The sequence below is a fragment of the Pan troglodytes genome, chromosome 20, assembly GCF_028858775.2.
Source record: "Pan troglodytes isolate AG18354 chromosome 20, NHGRI_mPanTro3-v2.0_pri, whole genome shotgun sequence".
NCBI lineage: Eukaryota > Metazoa > Chordata > Mammalia > Primates > Hominidae > Pan > Pan troglodytes.
The window spans coordinates 59029937-59052140 of record NC_072418.2 but is presented as its reverse complement, the minus strand read 5'-3'; the positions used below and the strand labels follow the sequence as shown (position 1 = coordinate 59052140).

General features: G+C 58.6%; 1 protein-coding gene across 1 annotated transcript in view; it reads left to right on the top strand.

Moving 5' to 3' along the window:
• The window catches only part of ZNF787 (zinc finger protein 787), a 35544-nt gene extending 15032 nt beyond the window's left edge, over positions 1 to 20512 (top strand). The window contains exons 2-3 of the mRNA XM_009436474.5: positions 4475 to 4563; positions 18786 to 20512. Coding sequence (XP_009434749.2) covers positions 4485 to 4563; positions 18786 to 19852 — 1146 coding nt within the window. The 5' untranslated portion in view covers positions 4475 to 4484 and the 3' untranslated portion in view covers positions 19853 to 20512. The remainder of the gene's footprint in view (positions 1 to 4474; positions 4564 to 18785) is intronic.
• The last annotated feature ends 1692 nt before the right edge of the window (positions 20513 to 22204 follow it).

The window sequence follows — 22204 nt, the reverse complement described above, 5'->3', positions numbered from 1 at the left end:
CAGACCCCAGGCTGGAATGAGGTGCTGGATGCGAACATTCCCACGTGCTGGTCTGCAGACCCCAGCCTGGAATGAGGTGCTGGATGCCGCCGTTCCCACGTGCTGGTCTGCAGACCCCAGTCTGGAATGAGGTGCTGGATGTGAACATTCCCACGTGCTGGTCTGCAGACCCCAGTCTGGAATGAGGTGCTGGATGCCGCCGTTCCCACGTGCTGGTCTGCAGACCCCAGTCTGGAATGAGGTGCTGGATGCGAACATTCCCACGTGCTGGTCTGCAGACCCCAGTCTGGAATGAGGTGCCGGATGCCGCCGTTCCCACGTGCTGGTCTGCAGACCCCAGTCTGGAATGAGGTGCCGGATGCCGCCTTTCCCACGTGCTGGTCTGCAGACCCCAGTCTGGAATGAGGTGCCGGATGCCGCCGTTCCCACGTGCTGGTCTGCAGACCCCAGTCTGGAATGAGGTGTGCCGGATGCCGCCGTTCCCACGTGCTGGTCTGCAGACCACAGCCTGGAATGAGGTGCCGGATGCCACCGTTCCCACGTGCTGGTCTGCAGACCCCAGTCTGGAATGAGGTGCCGGATGCCACCGTTCCCACGTGCTGGTCTGCAGACCACAGCCTGGAATGAGGTGCCGGATGCCACCGTTCCCACGTGCTGGTCTGCAGACCACAGCCTGGAATGAGGTGCCGGATGCCACCGTTCCTACCTGCTGGTCTGCAGACCTCGGCCTGGAATGAGGTGCTGGATGCCGCCGTTCCCACGTGCTGGTCTGCAGACCCCAGCCTGGAATGAGGTGCTGGATGCGAACATTCCCACGTGCTGGTCTGCAGACCCCAGTCTGGAATGAGGTGCTGGATGCCGCCGTTCCCACGTGCTGGTCTGCAGACCACAGCCTGGAATGAGGTGCTGGATGCCGCCGTTCCCACGTGCTGGTCTGCAGACCACAGCCTGGAATGAGGTGCCGGATGCCACCGTTCCTACCTGCTGGTCTGCAGACCTCGGCCTGGAATGAGGTGCTGGATGCGAACATTCCCACGTGCTGGTCTGCAGACCCCAGTCTGGAATGAGGTGCTGGATGCGAACATTCCCACGTGCTGGTCTGCAGACCCCAGTCTGGAATGAGGTGCTGGATGCCGCCGTTCCCACGTGCTGGTCTGCAGACCCCAGCCTGGAATGAGGTGATGGATGCCGCCGTTCCCACGTGCTGGTCTGCAGACCCCGGCCTGGAATGAGGTCCTGGATGCCGGAGGAGGTTTCCTCAGAGCCGAGTGCATTCAGCCCAAGAGGGCCTCGCCTGGGTTTTCTCTTCCGGTGTTGAGGTTGGGGAACGAGGTGGGGCGGCGGGGGGGTGGGGGGGGGGGCGCTGTGTCTCACCAGGAGTCCTACCCACCTGGGAGTGAGGTCACACCAGGAACTGGGGCCAGACGGCCGGAGCATGGGCTTTGCTAATGGTTGGTCGAGCGTTGTGCCCGCCTCCACCTCAGTAGGCAACTCTGATAAGACACAGAATTGAAGACTCGCTGGGGGGCTAGGGCCTGCGCAGGCTTCTCCTTCCCAGAGAGATGAACGCGAACGTCCACAGAAATAAATGGATGGACGCGGCGTTGAAGCTGGAGTATTCACAATGCCCGCTGTGGAAGCAGCCCACAGTTGTCCGCCAGCGATGGGTGGGTGCATGGACCACTGTGGCCGCCGTACAGTGGAGTGGGGTTCAGCCCGAGAGAGGAGCGACACGCCGGCACGCCGCAGCACCATGCTGTGTGAAGAGTCAGACACGCAGGAGCAGATGCTGTCCCTCTCCTGTGCAGAGCACACGGCAGCAAGTCCAGAGGGACGGAAAGGAGTTCAGAGGCTGCAGGGCGCGGCGGGGGAATGCGCGGTGACTGCCGTGGGCGCGGAGGGGGGAATGCGCGGTGACTGCCGTGGCGCGGAGGGCGGAATGCGCGGTGACTGCCGTGGGCGCGGCCGGGGGAATGCGCGGTGACTGCCGTGGGCGCGCGGGCTTTTTGGAGTTGTTTTAAAGTTGATTGTGGTGAGGGTTGCAAAACTGAATACACTAAGTATCATTGCATCGTACACTTTACATGGGGGAATGTTGTGGTGAGGGGATCACATCTTAATGAAGCTGTTTTAATAAAGAAGTGTGGGCCCTGGGGTGTGAGCCCTGGAGCCCTGGCCCGGCAGTGGGAGGCTGTGCCTCCTCGGGCAGGTTTCTCGTGGCTCCTGCTGGAGGCTTGCCCCGAGAAGCTGGGTGGTTACAGCCCCTGCCTCCTGCAGGTGCCGGGGGATTCGGGGAGCCAAGCCCCAAATCTCTACCGTGGGAGGTAGGAGGTTTTTTTGTTCTAAGGCTAGTCAAGTGAAGCAGTTGGCGTGGAGAAGGAACAAAGAGATCCGTAACTGGCAGTTAGTTGTAAACACCGCTGCACTCAGACCGGCAGGAGGTTTTTTTAAATTGCCCTTATTTGGCTGTCGAAGTTGGCAGCCCTGTGTCCGCCCCGTGGAGTTTCGTTGAGGCGCTCCTGGTTTATGAAACCCCAGCATGTGGAAAGTTGGGAGGGCACGTTTGCCACAGCTCCACCTGGCGGCCCTGCCCTTCCCTGATCTGTGCGAGGGTTCAGGTTCCAGCCGCGCCTGCAGGAGGGTGGGAGAAGGGCTGGGAGGGCTGCCTCAGAGCCTGTTTCATTTTATTTTTTTATTATTTATTTATTTTATTTTATTTTAAATTTAATTTTTGAGACAGAGTCTTGCTCTGTCGCCCAGGCTGGAGTGTGATCTCTTCTCACTGCAACCTCTGCCTCCTGGGTTTCAGCAATTCTCCTGCCTTAGCCTCCTGAGTAGCTGGGATTACAGGCCCCTGCCACCAGGCCTGGCTAATTTTTGTGTTTTGGTAGAGATGGGGTTTCGCCATGTTGGCCAGGCTGGTCTCGAACTCCAGACCTCCACTGATCCACCTGCTTTGGCCTCTCAAAGTGCTGGGATTACAGGTGGGAGCCACCGCATCCAGCCAGGGAGCCTGTTTTAAAAGAGAGATCCGGGTATGAACCCTTCAACAACTCGGGCACGTGGCAAAGGCTCTGCTCTCCACTTTAGCTGTGTGTGTGCGTGGCACCGCTTGGTGGTGTGCGTAGAGAACCCTCACAGTGCATGGCACAGGTTGGTGTTGGTGTGCGTAGAGACTTTCACAGTCACGGGTTGGTGGTGTGTGTAGAGATCCTCTTGGTGCATGGCACAGGTTGGTGGTGTCATGTGTAGAGACCCTCATGGTACGTGGCACGGGTGGGTGGTGTGCGTAGAGACCTTCCTGGTGCGTGGCACGGGTCAGTGGCGTGTGTAGAGACCCTCACTGTGTGTGGCACGGGTCGGCGTGCGTAGGGACCCTCCCGGTGTGTGGCACGGGTCGGCGGCGTGCGTAGGGACCCTCCCGGTGCGTGGCACGGGTCGGCGGCGTGCGTAGGGACCCTCCCGGTGTGTGGCACGGGTCGGTGGTGTCGTGCGTAGGGACCCTCCCGGTGCGTGGCACGGGTCGGCGGCGTGCGTAGGGACCCTCCCGGTGCGTGGCACGGGTCGGCGGCGTGCGTAGGGACCCTCCCGGTGTGTGGCACGGGTCGGTGGTGTCGTGCGTAGGGACCCTCCCGGTGCGTGGCACGGGTCGGCGGCGTGCGTAGGGACCCTCCCGGTGCGTGGCACGGGTCGGTGGTGTCGTGCGTAGGGACCCTCCCAGTGTGTGGCACGGGTCGGTGGTGTCGTGCGTAGGGACCCTCCCGGTGCGTGGCACGGGTCGGCGTGCGTAGGGACCCTCCCGGTGTGTGGCATGGGTCGGCGGCATGCGTAGGGACCCTCCCGGTGCGTGGCACGGGTCGGCGGCGTGCGTAGGGACCCTCCCGGTGCGTGGCACGGGTCGGCGGCGTGTGTAGGGACCCTCCCGGTGTGTGGCACGGGTCGGTGAGACCCTCACGGTGCGTGGCACGGGTTGGGAGTGTCGTGTGCAGAGACCCTTAGGCGCCTGTTGCCCTGTTTCTGCTGTGATGGGTAAGTATCTGCCAGGGGTGTGGGAACTCCAGTCCCTGTTTGGCATGAGCACCACACGTACACTGTCTTGTGTACGCTTGACAGTAACATGTTCTCCATCTTGCCAGTGAGGAAGCTGAGGCGCGAGGAGGCGCGAGGTGGGGTTGCTTGCCCCAGGTCCAGCTGGGGAGTGGTGGGGCTGGGATGGGAACTGGCAGTGGTTGTAGCCCTTGAGGGTCCTTGAGTCCTTCCTGCGGCTGTGTGAGGCCTTGGCTGGCCCCTGCAGTGGGGAGCGGCCAGGCTAGCTCCAGGCCAGTTCTCGGTGTCCTGGGGTAGGTGCTGTGTGCCTTGTCTGCCGGGCGCTGTGCTTGCCACGCCGGGGTCTGCAGGCTGCCTCCCTGCAGGGCCCTCGGTGCAGCCTGGCACCCCATAAACTCTGTCCTTCTGTCTCATCCCCTTCTAACAGGGACCCAGACATGGAGCTGCGGGAAGAAGCCTGGTCTCCGGGGCCGCTGGATTCTGAGGACCAGCAGATGGCCAGTCACGAGAACCCAGGTGAGCGGCCAGAGGCCTTCCCAGCTGACCCCGCTGCCTCCCACCTGACCCTGGCTTCCTTTGCCTCTGGGTGGGAGGAAACCCCCCTTCCCTGTTTTCCCCTCTTGAGGCCCTGGGACCACCCGACCCTGGCCTCCCCTCCCGCCCTGGGCCTTGCACTCCTGGCTGTAGAGGGAGGGCTAGTGTTGTGGCTCCAAGTTTCCTTTCTGCTGGATGATCTTGGGGACCCCTGGGGGCCACCTTCTCTGCCTGACTTCCTCTGTCCTTGCCCCTCCAGCCTGGGCAGCACCCCCGTCTGTTGAGGGTGCCCCCTTCCTCTCCCCACAGCCCCGCCTCCACATCCTGGACCCTCTGCTATTCCAGGCGGGCCTGTGGCCCTCCCTGGCAGGAAACTCCTTAGACCAGGGGTGGCCCAGGAGTGCAGGGAACCCGCAGGCTGACGCGGACTTTTCAGGGAAAGTTGTCAGTTTGGGTTTTTATGTGAAATCCTTCACTTTTTGGACATTGGCAATGTGTTTTGTTTGTTTAATAAAGCATTATTGGGGTTGAGCAAAACTCATTTGTGGGCTACGTGGGGCCCAGGTTTGCTTGCGAAGGCCCCCTGGTGACCCCGCTGTGGCCCCTGACACCTCATGGCCTCCCTCCCCTCCACGGAGGCCGCCTCCCTGCCTCAGACCTGAGGAATAAGGTGCGGCGGCTTCTCTCCTTGCTGTGTCTGCATGTCAGGCCCCAGGTCCCAGGCCCACGCTGGCCCCATGCTGGCCCCACGCTGGCCCGGGCTCAGCAGACCTTTTCTGCAGAGAGCCAGAGAGGAAATACGGTTCATCTTGCAGGCTGCGGGCCTCACAGATACCACGCAGCCACAGTCCACACGGAAATGCGTGGGCACACTTGATGCAGAAAGGCCGGCAGAGCTTGCCAGCTCAGGCTGGCATAGCTGAGTCGTCCCATACAAAGACCGGGGTGAAGTTTGGGATTGATTTTGTAAAGCACCTCAGCCCCTTTTTGAGTGATTTCTGAGATCTGTGGATGGAGCATGAACAGAAGCTCCCTGTGGGCGGGGCTGTGGCAGCCTTGGTCCCGGGGTAGAAACTATGATGGGGGTTTTGAGTGCGTTGCCAGGACCGCATGCCCAGGGGGCCCACACCTCGGCCCCTGGCTGCCCCGCGTCTCAGTGGGTGGTTGCCATCCCGCACCGCCACAGCCCTCGAGGGCTGCCCCTGCCTTCTCCCTGGCATACATCCTTGGCCTTTGAACCTTTTCGAAAATTAATTCTGTGGAAATCTCAAGTGTGTGGACGCAGTGTGATGAATCCCTCTTCCTGCGCCAGCGATTCGCGGCACTGCTGGTCCCTTTCTGCCCACTATGGTTCTCTTTCCACAGCGTTTTAGAGAAAATATCCATCACGTCATTTTGTCTGTAAATTCTCCAACATGTAAGGACTCCTTTAAAAAAAGAAAAAGCCCTACAGGAAGCTGATCTCATCTAACAAAATGTCATTTTTTAGGAACATCATCTAATCTAGCACCCGGTCCTTTTTAAAATACTTCGTTGTCTCCAAAATGCTTGTCTTTGAGTAAGTTCATCTTTAATTTTACAAGTCACTCATACACTCACTCTCTTTGTAGAAGGTAGGTGTCAGGTCCCCTTGTCCAGCCCGCTGCCCTGCCCAGCCCTGGCCCTGCGTCTGTGGGAGTCCTGTCCCCCACCAGGCAGCTGGCTCCGGGGAGGGCCTGCGCTTGGCGCCGCCTCTGGAGCATCACCCCCGCGTGACGCCCTTGCTCGGCTGTCAAGGATGGGCTGCGCACGCTCCCAAGCTGCTCTGGCGTCCGGCGTTCGCGTAACTCCCATGTGGGGTCCCGCCTACATGCGTCCCCACTATGTGACAGTGACAGACATCGTAGGCGGGGGTTGGCCTGGCCATGGCGTGTGGAGTCCCGCCTACCTGCGTCCCTCCTATGTGACAGTGACAGACATCGTAGGCGGGGGTGGAGTGGCGGGGGTTGGCCTGGCCATAGCATGTGGAGTCCCGCTTACGTGCGTCCCTCCTATGTGACAGTGACAGACATCGTAGGCGGGGGTGGAGTGGCGGGGGTTGGCCTGGCCATAGCATGTGGAGTCCCGCTTACGTGCGTCCCTCCTATGTGACAGTGACAGACATCGTAGGCGGGGGTGGAGTGGCGGGGGTTGGCCTGGCCATAGCATGTGGAGTCCCGCTTACGTGCGTCCCTCCTATGTGACAGTGACAGACATCGTAGGCGGGGGTGGAGTGGCGGGGGTTGGCCTGGCCATAGCATGTGGAGTCCCGCTTACGTGCGTCCCTCCTATGTGACAGTGACAGACATCGTAGGTGGGGGTGGAGTGGCGGGGGTTGGCCTGGCCATAGCATGTGGAGTCCCGCTTACGTGCGTCCCTCCTATGTGACAGTGACAGACATCGTAGGTGGGGGTGGAGTGGCGGGGGTTGGCCTGGCCATAGCATGTGGGGTCCCGCTTACGTGCGTCCCTCCTATGTGACAGTGACAGACATCGTAGGTGGGGGTGGAGTGGCGGGGGTTGGCCTGGCCATAGCATGTGGGGTCCCACTTACGTGCATTCCTCCTATGTGACAGTGACAGACATCGTAGGCGGGGGTGGGGTGGCGGGTGTTGGCCTGGCCATGGCGTGTGTGGTCCCTTTTCCTCTAGCCTATTGCTGAGGGATATGGGGGCCCATGGGGCAGGCATCTGGAGAGGAGCATACCCTGGAGGGGCAGGGGAGCATGCCCGCCAGGCAGAGAAAAGGGAACCAGCAGGGCTCGCAGCCCACCTGGCCCCAGCCTCTTCTGCGGAATTAGCGTCCAGGCCCTCAGCCTACCTTGTGGGGTCCTCAGACAGGGAGGAGGCAACTTTCACCATCCTGCATGTGAGCAGTGGCCTAGGGAAGGTTGAGAAGGAGGCAGAGAGAACCAGCAGCAGGAGGTGTCCAGCCTGAGCACTTGCCAACCCCAGCCCTGCAGTGCTGGGGCATGGGGCAGGGTGTCCATGTCCTGTGTTGGAGGCAGGAGATGCTGGTTGGAGTGCCAAAGAGGGAGGGTGCCACCCGAGCCAGGCTGCAGGCACTCAGCACAGAGAGGCCTTGGGGTAGATGCCGTGGACCAGCGGGCCCTCACCCCGGACCCTTCCTCAGCTCCTGACTTCCGTGTGTCCCGGCACCTGCTCTGGGAATACATCCTGAGTATGGTCACTTCTTCCCACCACGGCCCCAGCCCTGTGGCCTTACACACAGTCATGGCGCGCTGGCCTTCCCGCGACCTCTGTCCCTATCCTTGTCCCCTCCTGAGCCTCTTGGGGAGGAGGCGAGATCCCGGCGCCGTGCTCAGAACCCTGTGAAGGTGTCCTGGCTTGACGGGAGCGAGAATCCGCCGCCTGTCCAGCCTCCCAGCCCTACACACTGTCTCCCCGTCTGCCTCCCAGCTGGTCTTGGGCCCCTGACACGGCCCCCAGCCTGCGTGGCCCTGCTGCAGTTTTTTTCCCCAGAGGGTGTTGTGTGACTCGTCCTTTCTCTCTCTCTCTTTTCTTTTTTTTTTTTTTTTTTTTTGAGACGGAGCCTCACTCTGTCTCCCAGGCTGGAGTGCAGTGGTGCGATCTCGGCTCACTGCAACTTCCACCTCCTGGGTTCAAGCGATTCTCCTGCCTCAGCCTCCCAAATAGCTGGGATTACAGGCACCCGCCACCATGCCTGGCTGATTTTTGTATTTTTGGTAGAGACTGGGTTTCACCGTGTTGGCCAGGATGGTCTTGAACTCCTGACTTCAGGTGATCTGCCCGCCTCGGCCTCCCAGTGTTGGGATTACAGGCGTGAGCCACTGCACCTGGTGTGACTCCCCCTTTCTGTCCTCTTCCGCCAGCTCTCTGCTCCATGAAATGCTGTCTCAGCAGAAACGTCCCCATGTCCCCTCCCCTGCGTGCCTGTCCTTCAGCTTCCTGGAGATCACTCCCTGGGGCACCAGGTCGCTCAGGGTGCAGACTGTTCAACCAGAGGGTCCCGTCTCGGGGGCCAGGCAAGGCTTCGTTCACAGAGGAAGGGGCTTTGGGCTGCCCTGCAGGGGATGTGGCAGTGTGGCTCGAGGGCCCTGGGAAGCCACTGGGCAGTGGGGACGCTCTCAGCTGCTGATTACAGGGAACCCGGACAGCAGTGGCCTAGCCCAGAAGGACTTGATATGTTCTCGGGCAGCCGGCCTGCAGGCGGGACAGATCCAGGGTGGCCTCTCTCCTGAGAGCCGCTTGTCTCTGGGCCCCTCGCTGTGACGTCCTGGCCACACCGAGGCAGTGCCTCAGCCCCAGGTGGTGGGTCCCCAGGAAGCTCCGGCAGTGTCCTGCTGTGCCACTTCTCTCTGGCGCCGCCTTATCACCTAGGCTCCATCACCCTGCGGCCGTTATCACCCGGGTGGCCATATCACCCTGCGGCCGTGTCACCCTGTGGCCGTATCACCCTGCGGCCGTAATCACCCGGGCGGCATCACCCTGCGGCCGTAATCACCCGGTGGCCATATCACCTAGGCTCCATCACCCGGCGGCCGTATCACCCTGGCGGCATCACCCTGCGGCCGTATCACCCTGCGGCTGTAATCACCCGGGCGGCATCACCCTGCGGCCGTAATCACCTGGCGGCTGTATCACCTAGGCTCCATCACCCGGCGGCCATATCACCCTGGTGGCATCACCCTGCGGCTGTATCACCCTGCGGCTGTATCACCCTGCGGCCGTAATCACCCGGGCGGCATCACCTTGCGGCCGTAATCACCCGGGCGGCATCACCCTGCGGCCGTAATCACCTGGTGGCTGTATCACCTAGGCTCCATCACCCGGCGGCCATATCACCCTGGTGGCATCACCCTGCGGCTGTATCACCCTGCGGCTGTATCACCCTGCGGCCGTAATCACCCGGGCGGCATCACCTTGCGGCCGTAATCACCCGGTGGCCATATCACCCTGCGGCCGTATTACCTGGGCGGCATCACCCTGCAGCATGGGGTTGCCTGTCTTTGGTCCTCTCCTTCTGAGGAGTGTGAGAGGAGAATGGGTTCTGAAGCTCCCAGGCAGGCCTCACTGGCCAGGGCAGGTGGGTCCCCACGATCCAGAGGAATCCCAGGCAGCCCACACTTGGGACCTTCTTGTGAAGAGGAAAGGAGTTGGACTGTGGGTAGCTCCCGGCCATGTCCCCTGTTCAGAGGTGTCCCCAGGGAGGCTTGGGTGGTTGGAAAGCTTTCTGTGGCTGTTGTGGGGAGAGCAGTGTGCCCGGAACTCCTGGCACATGTTCTTCCATGGAGCTGTATGGGCCCGAGGCTCCTTCACCCAGGCCCATGGCTTTGCCTCAGTGTCCCTGGAGACCTGGGTCAGGGGGTGGGGCCTCGGGTGCTGACCGGGGGTGCCCTTGCTGGGCTTAGCAGGCCGGGCTTCAGCATGAGGTTGTCTGAACAAAAGTCTCCATGCCTCTTCTCCCCCAAGCCTCCCGAAATTCCAAAGGTTTGAACCTCCCCACCCCATCTCTTACTGGAGGTCACTCCAGTAGGGTTGCCCCTCCTGATGACCAGAAGGCCCCTGAGAGACGTGGCACAGCAGGGTGCTGTGTGTCCCCTGGGCCAGGTGGCTTTGTCCCTGGGGTCTCGGCTTCCTTCATTTTAGTAAACTGGCTCTGCAGCGCCTTTGCCGTCAGGGCCGGGGGTAGTTGATCCCTCGCGCCGTGCCTGCACGCAGGAACACAGCCAGATAAAAAGAAACGTACGGATTTATAGGAGACCAAAATAAAAGTTCCACAGAACAGTTCTTCCTGTGCTAGCAGCACGTGCGGGTGTTTCCTCCTCCTGCCTCCATTCCGTTTCATTTACATGCTGGCCGCCGTCCACGCAGTCCATCCTACTGCCTGCCGGGCTGAGGCCCGCAGTGGAGACGCGAGGCGTGGCCTGTGGTGGGCGTGAAGTTCACAGCACGGCGTTTCCCATGTGTAGCACGGTGAAGAACTGCATGTGAGATTGGAAAAGCCACAAAGCCAGTGTTCTTTCTGGTTAGATTAGATTGACCTGGGGCGTTTTTGAAACCTTAGAAATTTTGTGATTTTTTTCTGTATTTGAGTATTTCTGGGAGGTGTGTTCAGATCCTCTGAGCTAATACTGGTAGGAATAATGGCCGGCACTTCATAATCGCGTCCTGTGTGCCTGCAGTCAGTGCAGCCCCCTTAGGTGGTTACCTTGTTGGATTTGCACAAAACCCCATGAGGTCTGGGTGCTGGGGAAAAAGGGGCCGAGACATCTGCCTGGGCCGTGGAGCTGGGGGCTGGTGGGTGGCATGCAGCCTCCTGCAGGCTGAGGCCGGGGCTCCTGAAGATCTCAGGAGGGTGAGACCCATGGCTCTAGGCTGACTGGCGCTTCCTAACCTGCCTCCTGGGGCCTTTTCTCCTGATGACCCCAGATGGAGTTCCCGATGTTGAGAGGGTGAGGGGTGTGGGACCGGGCAGCGACAGCTCAGGCAGCCTCAGAGCTGTTCAGATAACGAAATAAAGACATTCCGCTTCTGAGGAGGGAGTGGTGCCAACAGGAAAGCTTCAGCTGGTGTCTTACAGCTGGAGTTCTGGCTGCCCTCGGGTGAGCACGGGCTCCATGTTTCAGCACACCCTCATCTCTATTTTATTTTGTTTTATTTTTATTTATTTATTTATTTTTTATTTTCTGAGACGGAGTCTCACTCTGTTGCCCAGGCTGGAGTGCAATGGCACGATCTCGGCTCACTGCAACCTCCGCCTCCCGGGTTCAAGCGATTCTCCTGCCTCAGCCTCCTGAGTAGCTGGGATTACAGGCACCCGCCACCATGCCCGGCTAATTTTTGTAGTTTTAGTAGAAACGGGGTTTCACCATGTTGGTCAGGCTGGTCTCAAACTGCTGCCCTCGTGATCCACCCGCCTCGGCCTCCCAAAGTGTTGTGATTATAGGCATGAGCGGCCCAGCCTATCTCTTTTTATTTTTTGGAGACAGGGTCTCGCTCTGTTGCCCAGGCTGGAGTGCAGTGGTGCCATCTCTGCTCACTGCAGCCTTGACCCCCTGGGCTCAAGCTGTCCTTCCACCTCAGCCTCCTGAGTAGCTGGGACTCCAGGCACACACCACCACACCCAGCTAGTTTTTTTTTTTTTTTTTTTTTTAAGAGACGGGGTCTCACTATGTTTCCCAGGCTGGTCTCAATTTCCTGAGCTCAAGTTAACCTCCTGCTTTGGCCTCCTAAGTAGTTGGGACTACGAGTGTGAGCCACCGTGCCCGGCCAGATGACAGTTCTGAGTGTTGGGTGATGGCAGAGCAGCCACAGCGTGGCCCTTGAATCTCCTGTATCCCTGCATAAAAACACGGCAACCAGGTAGCAAAACTCAAGTTCCCTGGACCACAGTTGCAAAGTTAGTAGGTCCTAAGTTATCCCCATGAGTTGCAAAATACAGCTGGATGAGGATAAACCACCGAGGCCTGTGTGGTGTTAGCATCTGACTGGGAGGAGGGAAGCAGAGGAGAGCCATAGACAGCCTGCAGGTCTTCACTGCAAAGCTGGGCAGGGGAGTCGGGGTCACTTTAGGACCAGCAGCTGAAGTAGGAGCTGTTTTGTCCAAACCAGGATAGTGGGGAGAGAGGCTGGTGGGAAGGCCCAAAAGGGGCTGGGGCAGCTCAGGCCCTGCAGCTCTCTAAGCAACCAGGTAAAGTGCTGTGCAGGGCAGAACCTCATGTGAGGAATCAGAATCGAGCAGGGCCCCTGTCCTTGGCAACAGAGGAAGGCAGGAGAAGGTCCTGATGACAGTGGGGACAGCGGCTGGAGTGTGTGCATCTGTGCAGGCTGGTTGCAGCGTTTTTACCTGCTGTGTGAGAACCTCTGAGAAGTTAGAACAGCTACCCTGAACCAAGCCTCCTCCTAGAAATTCAAGGAAACTTATACATAAAATGAGCAACAGAAAAATACTGAGTTCAACCTTCCCAAAAGTGATTATAATAAAAAAGATAAGGGACAGGATGGCATTTCTACAGATAGGCAGGCCGGAAGTGCATCCCAACAAGATCAAGATCATTTAGTACAGGGTCCCCAGTCCTTGGTACTGGTGCTGCTCCGTGGCCTGTTAGGAACTGGGCCACACTTGGGGAGGTGAGTGGCGCATGAGCGAGCATTACCACCTGAGCTCCGCCTTCTGCCAGGTCAGCGGCGGCATGAGATTTTCACAGGAGCGGGAACTGCACATATGAGGGGTCTAGGTTGTGTGCTCCTTATGAGAATCTTATTTTTTGAGATGGAGTCTCGCTCTATCACTGAGGCTGGAGTGCGATAGTGCGATCTTGGCTCACTGCAACCTCCACCTCTCAGGTTCAAGTGATTCTCCTGCCTCAACCTCCCGAGTAGTTGGGATTACGGGCACACACCACCACACTCAGCTAATTTTTGTATTTTTTTAAGTTAAGATGGGGTTTCACCACATTGGCCAGGCTGGTCTCGAACTCCTGACCTCAGGTCATCCGCCTGCCTCGGCCTCCCAAAGTGCTGGGATTACAGGTGTGAGCCACCGAGCCTGGTCCCTTATGAGAATCTAATGCCTGGTGATCTGAAGTGGAACAGTTTCATCCCTGAACCATCCCCCGCTACCTCCCCACCCTGTCCGTGGAAAAATTGTCTTCCACAAAACCAGTCCCTGGTGCCAAAAAGGTTGGGGGCCGCTAATTGTGAACGAGCTGAGGCAGTGCAGCATGTGAAAGAACAGCATAATCACAAACTCAGAAACGAGGGGGCAGCCTCGGCAAAGATGTGCAAATAAGAACAAAACCTTTCAGAATGAAGACTAATGTAGAAGGAACTCAAGAATAAAAACATTGTTCTTTAAAAAAATTGAAGGCAAGGAGGAGGATCATTTTAAAATGAGAAAAAAAAAAAAAAAGGCTGGGCGTGGTGGCTCATGCTTGTAATCCCAGCACTTTGGGAGGCCAAGGCGGGTGGATCACTTGAGGCCAGGAGTTTGAGACCAGCCTGGCCAACATGGAGAAACCCTGTCTCTACTAAGAGCACACACACACAAAATTAGCCAGGTGTGGTGGCTCATGCCTGTAATCCCAGCACTTTGGGAGGCCAAGGCGGGTGGATCACTTGAGGGCAGAGGTTCAAGACCAGCCTGGTCAACATGAAGAAACCTTGCCTCTACTGAAAATGAAAAAAAAAAAAAAAAGCCGGGCATGATGGCTCATGCCTGTAATCCCTGCTACTCGGGAGGCTGAGGCATGAGAATCACTTGAACCTGAGAGGCGAAGGTTGCAGTGAGCCGAGATCACGTCACTGCACTCCAGCCTGGGTGACAAAGTGAGACTGCGTCTCAAAATAAATAAATAAAATGAAAAAAGATTAAAACAGTTTTAAAGGAAACAAGTTAGGAAAAGAAAATCCAACATATGGATAGGCAGAGTCCCTGAAGAAGAGACCCAAAGCAAAAGAATAGAGCGGATAGTAAAAACTCAAGGAACACCCCTTAACACATGAAAGCTGCGCATTGAAAGAGCAAATCACAGATGGTTGCGTTAGAATTGCTGGACGCTAAAGGAAGTCACCGATCCTTTGTGGCAGAAAGCGTGGAGGACTTGGAAAGTCAACATGACTATGCTCGGACTTAGCACTTTATGCCACGAGAAAATGGCATTATGACTCACGGAAAAGGGACCTTCAGATGGGAAGGGCACAGACAGGCTACCCAGCAACAGCCCTGTGAACCTCGTTCCTCTGTGCCCTTCCTGAGGAACCTAAAAGCCAATGAGCCTCAGACAACTGACCAGGGAAAGGGATGGGAGGAGGGTGTGAGCAGGTCAGTCTCCTGAGCCCGAACATGTCTCAGTCGGCCAAGACCTGCACCTGACGGAGGGGATGCAGCCGAGAAAACACTGAGGGGAAGGAGGACGGTGCGTGCAGCACAGTCCAGGAGTTGTGCCTGGCAGTGGTAGCAGTAGCATTGTTACCCTGAGATCGCGTGTGCACCCAGCAAGAGGGTTGTAATATAGGGTATCCCAGTTCCGCCATCCCCTGTGTCTATGGAATATCCCACTTTCGCCATCCCCTGTATGTATGGAATATCTCAATTCTGTCATCCCCTGTGTCTATGGAATATCCTACTTCTGCCAACCCCTGTGTCTGGGATATCCCACTTCCGCCATCCCCTGTGTCTATGGAATATCCCACTTCCGCCATCCCCTGTGTCTATGGAATATTCCACTTCCGCTACCCCGTGTCTATGGGGTAGCCCACTTCCACCATCCCGTGTCTATGGGGTAGCCCACTTCCGCCACCTCCTGTGTCTATGGGGTATCCCAGTTGCGTCATGCCCTGTGTCTATGGGGATCCCACTTCCGCCACCTCCTGTGTCTATGGGGTATCCCAGTTCCGCCATCCCCTGTGTCTATGGGGATCCCACTTCCGCCACCCCCTGTGTCTATGGGGTATCCCACTTACGCCATCCCCTGTGTCTATGGGGATCCCAATTCTGCCACCCCTTGTGTCTATGGATATTCCACTTCCGCCACCCCCTGCGTCTATGGGGTATCCCAGTTCCGCCATCCCATGTGTCTATAGGATATTCCAGCTCTGTCATCCCCTGTGTCTGTGGGGTATCCCACTCCCGCCATCCCCTGCGTCTGTGGGATATTCCAGTTCTGTCATCCCCTATGTCCTTGAGAACCAGGATTCTCCGTGGGGCTGAAGGGAGGTGCAGATGTCACAAAGAAAAGGCTAAATGAAAACCTTAGTCCTGAATTTCTATGGGAAGTATCAGTGTGAACTCAGGAATTTTATCTTAAAAAAAAAAAAAAAAAAAGCATTTCCAGATTTTGCTCTAGAAACATTTATCTCCCGTGGAGGGGAAACCTGGGCTTCCTGGAGTAGTGGTGCTGCAGGTGGGGCAGGAGGCATAGAGGTAGAGCCTGGGGCGTAGGGGATCTGGAGTGGAGGACCGCCCCCCAGCCCATCCCCTCGGGACCTCAGCTGAGTCCTTCAGTGAGAGGACAGTGATAGTGCTGGCCATGGATTAAATGTGGTAATCCACGGAACACATTTAGCCCAGGGCCAGGCGTCTGGGGACACTGCCCTCCCCCAAGGGTAACTGCTGCCACCATCAGAGTGGCCCCGGCCCTCATTGTTTCTTATTTTTTTAATTGAATGAGAACTCTTGTGCTCCTCACCGTGCTCTTCTCTTGCTGGGAATTCGTTGAATCCCTTTAAAGATGGTGCTGTGAGGTGGAGAAAGCTGTTAGCCTCATTGCTCCTGTGAGGGTGAGGCTTCGGCTTCGGCTTCGGCTTCGGCTTCGGTTTCGGCTTTGGCTTCCGTTTGGCTTCGGTTTCGCCTTCGGCTTTGGCTTCGGTTTCGGCTTTGGCTGCGGCTGCGGCTGCGGCAAGTGGAGCGGCTCATCTTGGCCCATGCGTGGTGCAGACGCAGCCTCTTGTCAGAAACCAGTCTGTGCCTGTGAAGCGCGGTTTCCTGGGCCTTACTGAGATGCAGCACGGGAAGGTTTGCGCAGAGCCCAGGAATCTGCAAGATGTAAAAGAGCCCTGCCTTTTAAGTAATTAAACCCTGTCCATTTAACAGTGCTTAACTCGTACTTAGAAAAAGTAGTGCAGAGATGCCTGTAGAGAAGCCAGATCGCCTACGGCCTAAAGCAGAAAACAGCTCCCACCTCCTGCCCTCCCCACTCCCAGTTTGCCTCTAGAGGAAGGAGCCCCTCCATGCACTCTTTGGGGTTCTCCCTGGTTCTAGGTAAAGAGCTCATGAAATTGCTTTGATAGTTGCAAATCTAATGGGAGGTGAGGACATGGCTCCCACATCCTCTCCCCACTCTCCACTCACTGCGCTCTCCACGTACTGCACACCCGCCCCAGTGCCCCTGTCTTAGCTGCCACTGTGTCACAAGTTTTGTGTTCAGAATTCATGTCGTCATGAATAAATGCTATTCATAGCTGAGTCACAGGGAGCATTGCTACACTTTCTTTCTTCACAACTTCGAAAACAAAGCAGTTATTTTAATTAAAGGCATAGAAGCACTTGTAAGGTTCAGATAGTATGGCTCGGTTTACAGTGACAACAAATCTCTTTCCTACCCGTCCCTTTCTGTCCCCTTCAGTCACACTGCCCCGGGGCAAATAGCTTCTGATGTTTGTTTTTAATTCTCTCTACATCTTTAAGTAATGTGCTTATAACTTACAACATTTTTTGATTTATGTTGACAATGCAGTGGGCTCCATGCCATCTCTCCAGAAGGCTCCCCCCTTCCTGACTTTACCTGGAGTTTTTTCTTCTGCCGCAGGTGATTCAAGAGCCATATTCGAATACTCTCTGCCTTGGAATAGTGATTCTCACACTGGAGCTGGCATCAGAATCACCTGGGGGGCTTGCCGAAGCACAGGCCCGGCCCGGCACTTTCTCATACAGTGGGTCTGGAGGGAGGCCTGAGCATAAGCGTTTTTGTTTTGAGATGGAGTCTTGCTCTGTCGCCCAGGCTGGAATGCAGTGGTGTGATCTCAGCTCACTGCAACCTCTGCCTCCCGGGTTCAAGTCATTCTCCTGCCTCAGCCTTCCAAGTAGCTGGGACTACAGGCATGCGCCACCACACCCGGCTAATTTTTGTGTTTTTATTAGAGATGGGGTTTTGCCATGTTGGCCAGGATAGTCTTGAACTCCTGACCTCAAGTGATCTGCCCACCTTGGCCTCCTAAAGTGTTGGGATTACAGGCGTGAGCCACCGCTCCCGGCAGTGCCTAAATGTTTTTATTATGTTCTCTGTGGCGCCGATGCTACTGGTCGCAGGATCCCACTTTGTGGAGCACTCCCTTAGCGTGTAGGGTGTGCTGCCTGTGGGTGGGGGATTTAGCGGTGGGCGGCCGCAGTTAGTGGTAGATGGCTGTTTCTTGGACCCAGTCTACTAATGCGCTTCTGGGCATTGCCACTTTGCAGTCGTGTAGCTGTGGGCCGTGACTCGACTCCCTAGTGCCTCAGTTTCTCCCTTATAAAGGCTCAGTTTTGTGCTCCCAGCTTATGAGGACCTGATGCTGAAATGTGTAGCGCAGGGGGGGCGTCATGGCCCTTCCTTGCGTGTTTGCCAGCGTGGCATCTGGGAGGGTGTTTGGGCTCTGTGTGCTGGGCACCACCGTGCCAGGTGTTGGGATAGAGACTTAGGAGCTTACAGTCTAGTAAGGTCAGGAGTGAGAACGTTGTAATTGTGATTCATGGCTTTGAAAAAACCCTGTGGGGTGCACCTGGGGTGTCCACGGGGGTCAGAGATGCACTTGCTGAGGCCCTCCCACCTGATTCTGTTGCTCTGGACCAGGCCCCAAGGGAGAGCAAATGTAGAAGCTGCACACGGACCCTTCTCAGGAGTGAATGAGCTGGGGAGGAGGCAAGCCCATCCCTCCCGGGAGAGCCCCCAGGGGCAGGCCTGGTGCAGATGCGTGAAAGGCCTCGTTGAGTGCTGGAAGGGCGTCCTCAGTGTAAAGATGTGCAGGCAAAGCCCTGTGTGCCCGAATTGTCCTCACTGAGCAGACAGGAGCCCCCACACCAGGGGCTGACCATAGCCTCTGTAATGGAGGTGGCGTTGAGCCAGGTTTTACTCCCAGGTTCGGAGGCGGGGCTTTCATGCTCATCTCCAATCCCATTACCTGTCTGCAGCCAGGATTGTCTTCCTGGAGCCCGAATGTGACACCATCGCTCCCTGGCGGGCACGTCTTCAGGGTGCCAAACCCACTCCCTGGCTCAGGTCCAGGTGTCCAGGGCTGCATTCAAGCCCTGCGGCCTCTCTGCCTAGTGGAACCTTTGCCTGTGAGCCTTCCTCATCCTCTGCCCCCGGCGTCCAGGCTGGTGTTTTGGGTTTCGGGGTCCTTTTCTGGGAGCCTTCCGTGGATCCCGCCCCTCGCCCATGCCTCTTATGTTGCCTGGTTGTTTACAGACCAGGTGTTCTGTGTCTGGGGCATTGTTCTAGAGGTTGGGGGTAAACTGAGGGTCTTAACTCACACAGAGCTGAGGTCTTAGCTGGGGAGAGAGGTAATAAATACTCAGTAAAATGCAGGGAGTGATGCACACTCTGAGGACACCAGGGCAGGTCCTGCGCCAGGGGGAGCGAGGCACCCGAGGCCAGCGTAGCAGCCAAGGCAGGCGTGGAGCCCTTGCCTCTCTTGACTCACCTACCCCTACCCTCTTGCTTTCCAGTGGACATCCTCATCATGGATGATGACGACGTCCCCAGCTGGCCTCCCACCAAGCTGTCCCCGCCCCAGTCTGCGCCCCCAGCCGGCCCGCCTCCCCGGCCGCGGCCGCCCGCCCCCTACATCTGCAACGAGTGTGGCAAGAGCTTTAGCCACTGGTCCAAGCTGACGCGGCACCAGCGCACGCACACCGGCGAGCGGCCCAACGCCTGCGCCGACTGCGGCAAGACCTTCTCGCAGAGCTCGCACCTGGTGCAGCACCGGCGCATCCACACGGGCGAGAAGCCCTACGCCTGCTTGGAATGCGGCAAGCGCTTCAGCTGGAGCTCCAACCTCATGCAGCACCAGCGCATCCACACGGGCGAGAAGCCCTACACCTGCCCCGACTGCGGCCGCAGCTTCACTCAGAGCAAGAGCCTGGCCAAGCACCGGCGCTCGCACAGCGGCCTCAAGCCCTTCGTGTGCCCGCGCTGCGGCCGCGGCTTCAGCCAGCCCAAGAGCCTCGCGCGTCACCTGCGGCTGCACCCGGAGCTGTCAGGGCCCGGCGTGGCGGCCAAGGTGCTGGCGGCCAGCGTCCGGCGGGCCAAGGGGCCCGAAGAGGCGGTGGCGGCTGACGGCGAGATCGCCATCCCCGTGGGCGATGGCGAGGGCATCATCGTGGTGGGCGCGCCGGGCGAGGGGGCCGCGGCCGCGGCAGCCATGGCGGGCGCGGGGGCAAAGGCCGCGGGGCCCCGGTCGCGGCGCGCCCCGGCCCCCAAGCCGTACGTGTGTCTGGAGTGCGGGAAGGGCTTCGGGCACGGGGCCGGGCTCCTGGCGCACCAGCGGGCCCAGCACGGGGACGGGCTCGGGGCGGCGGGGGGCGAGGAGCCGGCCCACATCTGCGTGGAGTGCGGGGAGGGCTTCGTGCAGGGCGCCGCGCTCCGGAGACACAAGAAGATCCACGCGGTGGGCGCGCCCTCGGTCTGCAGCAGCTGCGGACAGAGCTACTACCGGGCGGGCGGGGAGGAGGAGGAGGACGACGAGGCCGCGGGCGGGCGGTGCCCCGAGTGCCGCGCTGGGGAGGGCCGGTAGGGGAGGGGCCCGGGGGGGGGGGCGTGGGCAGGGCCCCTCGGGCTTGGCGGGAACAACGACGTGCAAGACCAAGAGACCCAGGGAGAAGCGGACGGGGTGCGATGGACCCCGCGGCATCCCCAGCTCCCTGCCTTCCTCTGTCCCCGCGCCATCAATGTGGGGCACTGGGGGGTATTAGGGCCAGTTCACTTCTCCGCCTCGAGACTCTGCCCCCCTGAGCCTGGCCCGCCCTTCCTAGGTTATCGGCCTGCGAGCCGGAGAGACAATGGAGAGAACTGTAGAGGCCGAGTGGCGACCAGGCCTCAAGTAGAAGGCCATTTTCCCTACTCTTCCTCAGTTGTCCGGGGTGGGGGTGGGGGTGCTGCGAGGAATGGAGAAACCAGGCCCTTTGTGTTTAGAGGATCCCAGAGAGGGAAGAGAACTAGGGGCCCTTTTCTCTTTTAGAATTTTCTTTTAATCAGCCCGCCTTTTGACTTCCCGCCCGCCCCAATCCATTATTTTTTTCTGCCTTCCGGGTCCCATCCTTAGAGCTCGAGTCGTTCCTTCCCCTACCTGGATTCAATAGAGGCAGCGCCGCAGGAGGCGGGTGCCCGTTTGTCCCAGGCCTGGGCGTGGTGGAGGAAGGGGTGCTAGAATAATAAATGGCACTATCCAAACGTCCCCCTCTGCGTGGTTCTTGAGTCCGGGAGGAAGAAGGGCAAGAGGGGTAAACGGAGGCTCCCGCCGGGGCAGCAGCAGAGTGTCAGCCGCGCCCCGGGAGTGGCCCGTTGGGTCGCCCGCGGAGGGCTCTGGGCGGGGGGGGGGGGGCCTGTCCGCGGATAGCCTCACTGTGGTGCGGGCGCTCACAGGGCCTGGGAGCCGCTTGTAGATGATGGGGCAGGGCAGACTGGTCGGGGCCAGGCCTGCCCGCTGCAGGGGAAGGAGCCCCCACGGCTTCTGCCACCCTCTCACAGGGGCGGCTGGCTTCCTCCACTCCTATCGTGTGGCTCCCGCCCCTAACCCCAAAAGCACCCTCCTCCTGCCTCCAGCTGCTGGGGAGACTCTACAAAGGGCGCACATCTCCCTACCTGTGCCGTTCACGGGGCTGGTCCCGTGGTTGCGTCTCCCTGCGAAGGAGGCTGGGAGATGAGGTCCCGGCGGCTGCCGCTTCGGGGACAGGACCGCCCGCCCCCTACGGGAGGAGGATGGTGCGCTCAGCTGTCTCTGCTGCAGGGGCCAGGCAGACGAGCCAGCCAGGGGCTGGGGGAGAGGGCGGGTATGCCACAGTCAAGCCGAGCGCTTAGGGCATTTCAGGCAGTGCGCGTGCCTGAGGGGCTTGGTCCCGTAGAGCCGCTGCAGCCTCCCTGCCAGGTGAGCGCTGTTGTTCATGATCAGAAGGGGGCTCGACCATGGCGACTGGTTTCCTGGACCCACAGCCCAGGTCCTGAGGACCCATGTTCCTGGGGCCTTGGGAGGCCGCAGTGAGGGTCCCAAAGGGGTATTTTCAACCTGGCTGAAGGCTGCGATTACTCAGGAGCGATTGGAGGCGGCAAGCTGCAGGCGTCTTTGACTTGGGGGTTTCATAGTAGAGGGGTACTTGAAGGAGAAATTCGGATTTCCAGTTAGAGCCTTTAATCTGTCCTTTCACACCCTGATGTGCTTGAGCAGGGTCCTGGGGCCTCATCTGGAGGCAGGGGGTTTAGAAACCAGGGCCACTGATGGTCTACAGATCCTGGAGGATTTGTTAGAGGACTAAGGAGTGATTGTGGATCAAAAAAGCGTGTTCTCAAGTGGCCATAGCCTTGCTTAGATAATTGGTATTGCATGTCAGTTTTTGAAATTTCAGGTCACTCGAAAGGAGGGGGTGAACCTTGGCGGTTCAGAGTGGGCTGGGTTAGCAAAGACTGAGGAAGCATTGCTCAGTTCTCCTAGGGTCCTTCTGTGGAGCTCTGGCCTTGGGCACTTCTGGAGGCCTGGGAGGATGGGAGGTGCCCTGTCTGTCTGGTAGAATTGGCAGCTCGGTGCCCCGTAAGTCGGGCACACTGAGTCTCGGGTCAGCCTCCTCTACCTGCTCCAGTATATGGTGGCAGGAGCTGACACCTACAGCAAGAAAGATTCAAGGCAAGTTTCCACCCTGCCCCTTAAGGCTGTGTGACCCTGGGCAAGTGGACTAACCTCTCTGACCCTTGGCTTCCTGCCCTGTGGAAAGAAGAGCTTGCCTGCCTGCCTTGTGTGACTGTGTGTGTGGAGGGGGGAATCCCCAAGCCATGTGTTAACTCACTGGAGCTGCCCTCCCAGGCATGAGCAAAGATGCAGGGGCGAGGAACCAGGCTCAAATCCCGGCTCTGCACTACTCATCCCACTTTGTAATAC